At 40.1% G+C, this 11,958-nt stretch overlaps 1 protein-coding gene across 11 annotated transcripts in view; it reads right to left on the bottom strand.

Annotated features, from left to right (window-relative positions):
- Positions 1–10,453: 10,453 nt before the first annotated feature.
- Picalm (phosphatidylinositol binding clathrin assembly protein) overlaps positions 10,454–11,958 on the bottom strand; it is a 99,068-nt gene continuing 97,563 nt past the window's right edge. For all 11 annotated transcript variants that reach the window (XM_042689807.1, XM_042689829.1, XM_042689812.1 and 8 more), the window contains one exon: positions 10,454–11,933. In XM_042689807.1, the coding sequence (XP_042545741.1) occupies positions 11,919–11,933 (15 nt within the window). In that variant the 3' untranslated portion in view covers positions 10,454–11,918. The remainder of the gene's footprint in view (positions 11,934–11,958) is intronic.

The raw sequence follows: 11,958 nt of genomic DNA, 5'->3' as shown, positions 1-11,958 counted from the left end.
TAGTTTCCCTTAATCCTATCAGTAACTTCTATATATTTCCTTTGTTATAAGTACCTGGTTTGAATGTACCCTTTGTCTCCTATGGGGAGAGGCCTAGACTGGAGATAAAGATCTGGGAATTAACCCACTGAATTTAAAGCCAGGAAAGTTTAGACATTACTTAGAGGCTGAGTGTCAAGAGAGAGAAAAGCCAGGATACACCTGGGATATTCTTTCTATTATTCACTAAAGGGACCTTAAAAAGGCATCAATCTCCATGTAATTAAAAGAGATAGACTAAGTCTAAGTAAAACTGCACACTAGCCCTAGCTCAACTCAATTCCTGATTGGTGTAAGATGTTTTGTTTCTTACCCAATATAATAAAATGTAAAGATAGTAAATTTATTTTAGTGACTATCTTCCCTTTAGATACAATTTTCAGCACACAAAACATACGCATATATAAAAATAAAAGATACAGTAAAACTAAAGATCTGAAGAGCCAAACATAGTAGACCTACAGATGATCTAGGTAGACAAGTCAATAGACTATGACTTTAAAAATACATGACGGAAAATGAAGGAGAAAATTTAAAAAATGGAGAATTTCAACAGAACTAGACTTAATGTATATTATATGATACATTATAATTTATATATGTATGCATGTGCATATATATATATATATATATATATATATATATACATATAAAATCTCAGCGAGGAGTGGGGGAACATGTAGGAAGAAGAGCCATAAATTCAAGACTAGCTTAATCCTATCTCAAAAAATAACACAACCAGAACTACCCTCAAATATCCTCTATGTGGAAATACACAAAATCTGAAAATGTTTTAATAACTGGATGGGTTTAACGCCAGACTGGATACAGAAGCAACAAGGTTTAGTGAAATTTGGAATAAGTCAATATCCCCAAATAGTCAAACACAATTCCAGAGTGAAAAAGAACAGTGTTGGTCTAGGAGTGTGGCTTAGTGGGAGAGTGCTTACCTAGCATGCATGAAGCCCCTGGGTTTGATTCCTCAGTACCACATACACAGAAAAAGTGGGAAGTGGTGCCATGGCTCAGGTGGTAGAGTGCTAGCCTTCAGCAAAAGCATCTCAGGGACAGTGCCCAGACCCTGAGTTCAAGCCCCAGGGGAGAGGGAGAGGGGGAGAGAGAGAGAGAGAGAGAGAGAGGGAGAGAGAGAGAGAGAGAGAACTCTGGGCCTGGGTACTGTCCCTCAGCTCTTCAGCTCAAGGCTAGTGCTCTACCACTTGAGCCACAGCGCCACTTCCGGCTTTTTTTCTTTTTGCTTATGTGGTGCTGAGGAATCAAACCCAGGGCCTCAGGCATGCAAGGCAAGCGCTCTACCACTGAGCCACTTTCCCAGCCCAGAAATGGTAACTTTCAAGGAAGCAACATTAAGACTTTAAGGCAGATCTTTCAGCTGAAATTATGGAAGAAAGAAGGCAATAGAAAATACCTTTGCAAAGCCCGGTGCCCATGGCTCATGCCTGTAATCCTAGCTACTCAGGAGGCTGAGATCTGAGGATTGTGGCTCAAAGCCAGCCCACACAGGAAAGTCCGTGAAAGTCTTATCTCCAAGAAACCATGCAGAAAACCAGAAGTGGCGCTGTGGCTAAAGTGGTATAGCACTCACCTTGATCTGAAGAGCTGAGGAACAATGCCCAGACCCAGAGTTCAAGCCCCACGACCGACAAAAAACAAAAACAAACAAAAAAAACCAACCTTTGCAGCACTGAAAGGGTGGGAAAGCCAACCTAGAATTCACACAGCAAAAAAATATTTTACAAACCATAGTTGAAATGATGGCAAACCTGAACTATACAAAGTATTGAAACATGAAAGAAATGAAGGGCAGAAGAAAAGGAAATATTTTAGTAAATTTTCACAATAATGAATGTTTAAATCTATTAACATATTGTGGAACTGAATACAAGGAAGGAAACTAAAGGGCAGCTGAAAGTGGTTAGAATGTTTGGAAAATAGTAAAAATGCTAGTTGGAGGATGTATGATTGCAGGGTAAGCAATAAAAAATGCAGGTAAAGTTACAAGGTGATGAGGTTAAATGGAATAGTAAAAAAAAAAATTAATTTCATGATTATCCTATCTCAGCCTCCTGATGGCTGGGGTTATAGGCGTACACCACCATGCCGAGCCAACACCACAAGTGGTTTAAAAAGTACTTGCTTTGTGCTTTGGGAAAAGAAGGCGGAGAAGCTGGAGTAAGGGGTCTAACAGAGAACATGAATAGAAAAGTATATAATGCTTGTAATACCAGCACTTGGGAAGCTGAGGCAGAGGGATTAGCATTTGGAGTCAGCCTGAGCTGCAAAGTGAGACCCTGACTCAAAAAGGTCAAAACAAAACCACACAAGAAAAAAAAATTCAAATAACAAGATGGCATTTAAATAGTATCAGTAATTCCACTATGTATAAATAGAGTATACATGTAGCTCCAATTAAAAGACAAAGGTTGTAATGCATATCTCAGTACTGACACACGCGCACGCGTGCACATACACACACACACTATATTTTAAAATAAGCAATATTTATAAAGCTCACAACCATAAAATAAGCCCAGGCAGCCCTGGTACCAGACTATCTGGTAGTACAAGCAACAGGAGAAAGCCACAGTTCTCATTGCCTTTAAACACTGTGGGGATTTGGTCTGACAACGACGCCTCTTACAAGGCAGGCAAAAATGGAGAAGAAATCCATTGCATAGTTAAGTGTTATAACCAAGTGCTACCTTGACATGGGGCCTATTGTTTGAAACTGAGCTACTTTGACCTGAAAACAAAGACCAAACACAAGTGCTGAAGCCTGCAGATACTGGCAGTTGACTGGGCAAGCGATGATCATGAGAAAGTCATAGACATGAGGAGAGTTGAATGCAAACCTGCTGAGAAGTTTGTAAAGCAGTGAACTCAGTGTGCAGAGCAATCAGTGGTCAGTGTACCACCCTCTAGGGCAAAGAGCAAGCCCTGTTGATTTTTGTGGAGACAGAGCTCTGAGCTCAACACTTCCAGAAAGTCTTCCCTCCTGCATGTCTGTTTACTGCAGAGCAGGATCTGAAAGTGCTGAGCCAGGCAGGCAGTGCCAGGTTGTGTCCCTTTTTCCCTTCCAGCTAGAACTTGGTGCTGCTTGGGAAGTCATTCAGGGGGCAGCCCTTGGCTTGGACATTTGTGGCCCCTGGGTGCACAAACAGGGAGGCTTCTCAAGTGAATGGGAACCTGCCTGGCCCACTGGCTGCAAGTTCATTGAGGGCAGCAGTGGCTACCAGTACTTCTACTGGCTACAGGGAACCTCTCAAGTGAGAGCAGGGGCTGGAGCTCTACCACTGGAGCCACATCTCCCATTCCAGCTTTTTGCTGGAATCTCACACATCTGTCTGCCTGGACTGCCTCTGAACCTGGATCCTCAGATCTGTTTCCTGAGTGGCTAGAATTATAGGTATGAGCCACTGGCACCCTGAAAAATAAGCAACAATTCAAACTAGAGGTGAAAAACCTCTAAAAAGAGAAGCCGAAAACGACTTGAAGATATTAGAAGATGGAAGGACCTCTCATATTCATGGATCTGAATTTATATTGCTAAAATGACAAAATTCCAATGATGTGCTTCACAAATAGAAAAACCAATCCAAAAGCTCACTGGGAAGCACAAAAGATACCAAATCACCAAGGCATGTCAGAGGAAAAAGAACAATGTTGGAGGAATCACAATACTTGGTTTCAAACTATACTCAGATGGTAACAAAAACAGTATGGTTCTGGCACAAAAACAGATACCTAGGCCAGTGAAATAAGAGTACCCATAACTAATCTCATGCAATTTCAGCCATGTGATTCTTGACAGATGCCAGAAATATATGCTGTAGATCAGTCTCTTCAATAAATGGTACTGAGAAAACTGAATCCACATGGAGAACTATTGTAAAAACAAGCAAACAAAAAGAACCAAAGTACATAATCCCAGATGATCAAAGACCTTAACGTAAGACACCAAACTTTGAAATGACAGCAGGGAAACACAGAGAAAACAACATACTGGCATAGGCAAGGATTCCATAGTTCCAGAAATAATGAGAACAAACAGATTGCATCACATTGTTTCTGCACAGCAAAGGAAACAGCGTATAGAATGAAAGGAAAGCTTTATGAACTATTCCTCTAACAAGGGATTCATAACAAGAAAATATGAGACAAGGGCTGGGAAGGTGGCTCAGTGGTAGAGTGCTTGCCTTGCATGCATGAGGCCTTGGGTTTGATTCCTCAGCATCACATAAGCAGGAAAAAAAAAGCCGTAAGTGGCGCTGTGGCTCAAGTGGTAGCGGGCTAGCCTTGAGCTGAAGAGCTGAGGGACAGCACCCAGGCCCAGAGTTCAGGCCCCACAACCGGACCCCCAAAAACAAAACAAAACGAAAATATGAATCAAAATATTAAACAATAAAAGAATAAAGAACAAGTAGTTGAACCCAAAGAAAAATGGTCCAATAAATACATGAAAGAACATTCACCATCTGTAGTTTTTGGGCTTCCCGTGGAAGTGCGTTTTAAAAGAGAAGATGGGAGGGAGAACTGGAGGGAGGGATGAAGAAAAGGAGGGAAATACAAAAGGGGATTGTTGAAGAGGAAGGTGTCAGAGGGAGAAGGGGAGGACAAGGGAGGGTAATGAGGGAATATGGCATGCACACACTCACACAGAGTATGAAAGCATGAAACCCAATACTAATGTTTTCATGTGTGTGTATGAATGAGTACTGGGGTTGTAACTCAGGGCCTTAAGCTCTTGCTTAGCATTTGTGCTCAAGGCTAGCACGCTATCATTTGAGCCACACCTCCACTTCAAGCTTCTTACTGGTTAACTGGAGATAACAGTCTCACAGACTTTCCTGCCTGGGCTGGCTTCCAACCTTTATCCTCGGATCTCTGCAGCCTAATGAGCTAGGATTATAGACAGAGCTACCAGCTCTAGAAAGGAGTTTAAAAAAAATTTTTTTTTAATTGTAAACATACTGTACAGAGGGGTTAGTTACATGAGTAAGGTAATGAGTACATTTCCTATTGAGCCCAAAGGAAGTTTTTTTATACCAGCATGGAGGGTGAATTCAGGGCCCAATGCTCTCACTTCTCACTCTCACCACATGAGCCACAGCCTTATGTTTTTCATCAAAGGGTATGTACACACTGGCAGGACCAATTCAGCCCCCACTTGGGGAGGTCACCTGGTTGGTAGCTCTAGGAGGATCCACCAATTTCCTATCCTGGATGTGCTGATGGAGTCTAGTACTAAAGCTAGATCCAAAGTGCTTATGTGTGTGAAGAAACAGGACTCTTAAGCATATTTGTTTCTAAACCCCGCAGTCAAGACACTGGAGTGATTCAGGGAATAGTGAGGTTAGGGCATTTTTGTGGCAATAAAGGATTGTTTGTTAAGTCTCCTTGGTCTCTGCTAATTTCACTAGGCCTCAACAACAGTTCTCTGTGTTCTTGGAATAAACAGGCTTTAGCGCTAAAAGCAAGGAAACATGCCCTCAAGCAGCAGAGGCTTTCTAAATATTAGTGACTTTAACTTGAATAAGTATTTCCATTTCCCACTCGTTAGGGCTTCAGAATCCCAGAAGAAAGGCTACTTTTTTCACCAAGATTTTTACATGGCTACTTTTTGGATCATGCTGTTCTTAATGAGGTAAGTGCTAAAAAAAAAAAAAACCTTTCAGATTCTTAAAAAAATGTCTATAAATGGCAAGATTTTCAGACTTTTAACCTAGCAAATGAGTTTTACAGTGACTGCAAATTCAGATTCTGCCACCGATTGTTACAAGGTTTTGTCAGCATTTCCTTCCTCTAATCCTGTAGTGAACTTGCTGACCTCTTGCCTTCTTGAGTTAGTGCCATCTTTTTTGTTTTTTTTGTAGTCTCAGCTATAAAAACATGTTAGCTCTGGCCACCTTCTCCTCCTAAGAGGGGTGGAAATTAACTGTGTTAGAATTGCCTCTCCACAGCTATTCCAAGTATGGTGAGGCACTTCACCTTAAAATTCTGACACCAAGGATTGTACATTCCAGGCACACCTGCTGCCCTAGTTCAAAGGCATAATTAACTTTGGACCTATGATACTCTGTTACACTCGATTTTTACATGTCGTTTTCTCCTAGCCACTTGAAAAAGGGTCTTATGTAAAAATATCAATGAGGGATACAACTTCCAGCTGGATCTAAAATCTGGTGAAAAGATACCTACCCAGTCCTAATAGTTAAACCAGGCACCACTGGCTCACACACGTAATCCTAGCTACTCAGGAGGCTGAGATCAGAGGATCACAATTTGAAGCCAACTCGGGAAATAAAAGATCAAGACTGTATCTCCAATTAACTGGCAAAGAGCTGTACTGAAGGGATGGCTCAAGTGGTAGGGGGCCAACAGGGAAAGCCCTGGTACCAGAGTTGAAAAAAAAATCAATTAATAAAAAGCTAAAAGCTCCAAACCACAAACCCGGCAAGCCTCCCAACAAAAATTGCCCCTTGTTCTGTACCAATACATTCATTTAGCTGTCTCAGCTCATTATGTGGTCATCCAACCCTCTCAAAAAAAAAAAAAAAAAAAAAAAGCAAGGAAGGGCTAGGGTGTGGCTCAAGAGGCAGAGCTCTTGATTCCCTGGCATGTGAGGCCGTGAGTTCAATTTGGGGAGGGGCCCAATACTACTCCCCCACTGAAGGCTTGAACTAAATTCAAAAGTATCTCTGGGTTTTTAAAAACTACTGTCTTAAACATAAGTGTTGGCCTGGTAGGCGCTTTTTTTGTTTTTGGTCTGGTTGTGGGGCCTGAACTCTGGGCCTGGGCGCTGTCCCTCAGCTCTTCAGCTCAAGGCGAGCGATCTACTGCTTGAGCCACAGTGCTACTCTGGTAGGTGCTTTTTACTCTTTTAAAAGTAACCAAAGTACAGTTCGCAAGTTTGCTCAGAGGTTGGGAATGTAGGGGATGTAGCAGCCTTGCCTAGCATGTACAAAACCTGGGTCCCATTCCCAGCACCAAAAAACCCAAGTTGGAAAAAACAAAAACAAAACAAAAAACACCAAAGTTGTCTTAGGACCAGGGGCTTAGGTGGCACAGGGCATATGAAATCTGGGATTCTGTGTAGAAGCCAACTGTTATATGTGCCAAGAGAAGGGGGTTCCAAAGAACTTTGAAAAGATTCTTGGTACTAACAGTAAACCCTTAAATGTGCCTTCTAGCAGGCCTTTCTCAATCCTATTATGTAATCCTCTGAAGAAATGTCTACCACTCTCCCCACTTTAGATAAACAGACTGAAGGAAATCGAGACACTTTCCCAATACCGTCCAGCTAGTCAGTGGAGCCAGGATTTGAACACAGGTTGTGAATCACTCTTCTATATCCCTCTTAAATGCAATGATGTCCTGAAGCTTTCTTGTGCATCAGGCTGTTTGTTTCCATTTATTAAATCTTTCTAACATTCCTATGTGGTGGGCTTCTCATGTCCTCTTTATAGTTGGAAGAAAAGTCCATGATGCTTTACGTTCTGTACTGTCATAAAGCAGTTGCTTCTGTCTGTGTGATATCCTGTCAACTGTCCCCTCTGTATTCCAGGCTCTCCATTTGCCTTTCTTCAATCTCTTCCAGCTCTAACCACTTAAGTATTTCCTTGTCTCACTGACACAGACTATCTGATCCACTTCTATCTCTAACCAGTACTTCCCACACAAGGGACATTCTGAAACCTGACTATTGTCAATGTTCATCCAAAAAGAACTTCCCTTTCTCTCCGATCAACCTTAGATAAAATTAAAATTTGGTACATTTCTGTGTACCAACTTTCACATTCACCCACAAAAGCACTCGTGGTATTCTGTATACCAGTATGCTATAGGGTGATTATGAGTTAGACCATCCGTTAAGTCCCAAAGTTCAACAAGTAAGACCACATATGATAGTGCACACTTGTGTTGGTTGTCACACCTGTAATCTCAGCTACTTTAGAGACAGTGTGGAAAGATTGTGGTCTGAGGACAGCATACCTAACAGTGGAACAGTCTCAAAAAATAAAAATAAAAAAACCCCACCCAGTCAGTTGTTAAAGGTCAACAACATAATCTAAGGCTGTTTTCTCAACCATAAAAAAATGCATTAGCAACGTGTCTTTTGCTTTATGAAAAGGTTGGAGTGGAAATAAGAACAGACTGGCAACTCCTGAAAACATTAACGTAGGGATTCAGAAATTACTTCAGCCAGGCACTGGTGGCTCACACCTGTAATCCTAGCTACTCAGATCTAAGGATTGCTGTTCAAAGCCAGCCCTGAGAGGAAAGATGGTAAAACTCTTACCTCCAATAAACTACTCAAAAATGCCAGAAGTGGTGCTGTCACTCAAGCGGTAGAGTTAGCCTTGAGCAAAAAAAGCTCAGGGACAGCACCCAGGCCGAGTTCAAGCTCCAGGACCAACAAAAGTTAAGATTATGTTTGCATAGTTTATTAAATGAAGAGTATGTATAAGGTGTTACGAATGGAACACAGGACTTTAGGCACTACTGAACTACAATGCTCAGCCTGTATGCTTCCCTAACACATATTTTAACACCTGTAAATTAGGTTTACTGTCCTATAATGTTCCTGATTTAGGTCTGTTACAAGTTTCAATTCACTGTGCTTTTCTGATAAGACAAAGGACTCTCATTCTTTAATTTCTATTTTTGACACATTTGCAATGTAAATCCTGCCCACAATGGATTTAAAGTTCAGTAGTTGTGCTACAAGATTAGTTCCTGATGACAACTGACAGAAGAAAAACCAAACAATTCTGGGGAGGCAGGCCACACCTGGAATTCTAACAGGAGATTGAGACCTGATGATCAAGGATGGAAGCCAGCCTAGGCAAGAAAAGCCTGTGATATTTTATCTCCAATAAATTACAAAAAAAAAAAAAAAAAAGCCAGGCTGTGGCTTGTAGAAGATGCAGTGAGCGAAGGCAACTCAGGTCCCCAGTTCAAGCTCCAATTACCCTCCTCCCCCCCCCCAATGATACAGCTGTCCTAATCAGACCAGACTCCTAGTTCCTGATGCTGTTGCTCTTCAGTAAGTCCTTAAATGGGAATGAAGAGCTGTTCAGTTTCTATTTTACCAAGATGAAGATCAGAGATGAGATTTCATTTTGTGCCATCTAAGACAGACACACCTGTAAGACAGACACTAAGCTAGCAGTGCCGGTGTGGCATGCTTGATGCTTCCAGTAGTGTTCTTGAAAGGCTAAGGAGACCAATCTCCTGAACAGCTTTGAGTCCAGATGAATGTTGAGTAGGAGGAGAAGACTTACACCTGGATCCTTCCTTACCTGTACCTTCCTTTGAGGGCGGAATTCAAGGCCTACCACTAAGAGCCCCAGGCTAAAAGGGAGGGAGGCAGGAAAAGTGCCAGACAGGGAAAGGATCAATGTGTCCAGTGTTAATTTGACAAGTTAATCTCAGTCCTTTCAAAATTAACATTAAAAAATTAGCTTCTGGGGGTAGGAGGTATGGCTCAGGTGGTAAAGCACCAGCCAATGAGTAAAAGAATCAGATATAGAGGTCCAGGTCCCAATCTGAGCTAGGAGTGTACCTCAGTAGTAAAAAACATATCATAATGAATTTTTATCATGCCTAAAGCCCTAGGTTTGATCCCCTATACCAACCAAAATTTTAAACGCCAGAGAACAATGGCACCTCACTCTCCCACCTGGCTTGTTTGGGCAGGATCCTTTTCCGATTTCTATCTATCTGTAAAGTAGAATGTAGGTAATTCCTACCCAACAGAGTCCAAAAGATGCTTGAATAATAAAGGGCAAGCACTCAGAGGCTTACCATATCAAAAGAAGTAAAAAGCAAATCACAATCCTTAAAACAGCCCAAACACTGGAAGACACAAATCAAAATTTACATTAAAGAAGCTAACTTATAAAAAAAAGTACAATGTTCCAATTTATATGAAAATGGTTTAATGGTACTGAAACTTAAATCAGAAAAATTATTTTTAATAAAAAGTAAAAAAGACAGAGCAGTAAAATGAAACAAAGCACACTGGCTAATAGTTATTCAGACTTATCAATGCCAAACTTCAAATTTCTTTATCACATACTCCAAATTCTACTGATTATTCAACATGCAATATGGTACACAGATTTCTTTTTGTGGCTGCTGTTTGTTTTAGGACAGGATCTCTCATGTACCCAGACTAGCCTGCAACTCACACTCTTACTGCCTCCCAAGTGGAAATACCATATGTACCAGAAAGCCTTACACTTACCTTTATGAAGGCATCTGAACAGAAAACCAAAAAAATAAATAAAAAATAAAAAAGAAGAAAAAAAAGGACAATTATGTAGTTCACTTCGTCAGTAAGAGTCTAGAAAGTAACAAAACTCGCAAAGATAAAGCTTTTTGGAAATTTAAATAAAGCAAATTTTACATTTTATTAAATCAGCAAATATAATCACCTGGGTATAATTTTATTAGAAAAAATGATTAAAAAAGAAAAAGAAAAAACAAAATGCACCTCAGACTAGAATACCATAACAAAAGTTTTGTGGAAGCTGCATTTTATTTGAAAATCCACCCATTTTGCTAACATACATTTTAATATTGTAAACAAAAATATAATCTGCAGAGACAATGCAACAAGTATGCTTAAACTCATGTACAGAATTGCTTTCCTACAATGAACTGTCCTCCTTAAGGCCCCTCTCAACCCAAACGTATGATGTATTTACACAAAGCACCGATCAACAGTGCAGTTTAATTCTTCAATAACTAAACTCTTGGCTAGACATTAACTTTAAAGATACTATTTCCCCTTATTTAAAAGGTACATGATCATAACATGGCACAAGCCAAATAAAAAGTTCAAGAATTTTGTTTCCCTCCCCTCCCCAATAACATCTCCTAGAGTTTTACTGAAAAGAAGGAAAGTCTTGAAGTGAAAGCAATTCCTCACATTCATTTTGGAAAGGCCCTAATGTCAAATGGAAAATAATGACATGCCAAGCACAAAGCAGTAAAGATCCTTCCCAATGCACTAATGCTGAATTTTATATGTAGTGCTTTTCTTAGTCAGTGAACTGTTCCCTTGCAAAATCCCAGGCACAGAATTGACTATAAGGATTAATGCATTTATAATGCTTCCCTAAATCCCATAGAGACTGAGAATTCTTAGGATATCCAGGTCTATGGATTTGCCTTAAAATATTTAGTGCTCTGTATGTCAGCTAAAAAGCATTCTGAATCAGATTCATTCTTGTGGATAAAAATCAAACATACTGTGTACATCCATACTCATTTTCATAAGGAGGTTTGATACAATATTAATGTTACGTAAAACTGATAATCATAAATAAATACAAATACTTAAGGAATGTCTACTGCAAACTGAATATAAAATTTTTAAAGGAAATGTTAATTTCAGTTATGGTTTCGGTGTCTGTGAGGACTTGAGAAAACAAAGATAATGCATAATTAAGAATTATGATTTTGATCCCCCAACAAGTCCTGTTGAATACAGTAAAGGACACAGCTCTTCTCTCCAGGCAGCATTTCCAAATACAAATTTCACACTTTCCAAATAAGGGCTTTTCTTGGTAGGTTACTGGTTATGGGTATTAATAGGAGTTGAAAGAACTGAAAGGTTAGTCACCAAAAAGACAGATCTTAGTCTTAAATCATGGCAATTCTTGGCTTTATAAATTGTATTGATAACTTTCTCCTATAAACTAGTCCCAATTTCCTTCATGGGCCTTCACTGGGTACTGTAGCATTCTAATGGAAGAAGAATTTAAGAGACAGCAGTTTAAATTTTGCTGGAAGTAAGGATTCGCCACTTGAGCACTTGTCTTTTTGGAATAACTCCATTCTCTTCCATCTAGTTACATAAATTGTATCTGGAAAAAAAAAAGTATGTGTTTA

Source organism: Dipodomys spectabilis, unplaced genomic scaffold, assembly GCF_019054845.1.
Source record: "Dipodomys spectabilis isolate Male_0828 unplaced genomic scaffold, ASM1905484v1 ptg000003l, whole genome shotgun sequence".
NCBI classification, from domain to species: domain Eukaryota; kingdom Metazoa; phylum Chordata; class Mammalia; order Rodentia; family Heteromyidae; genus Dipodomys; species Dipodomys spectabilis.
The sequence above is the reverse complement of the archived record's forward strand: the minus strand, read 5'-3'. Positions and strand labels throughout refer to the sequence as shown.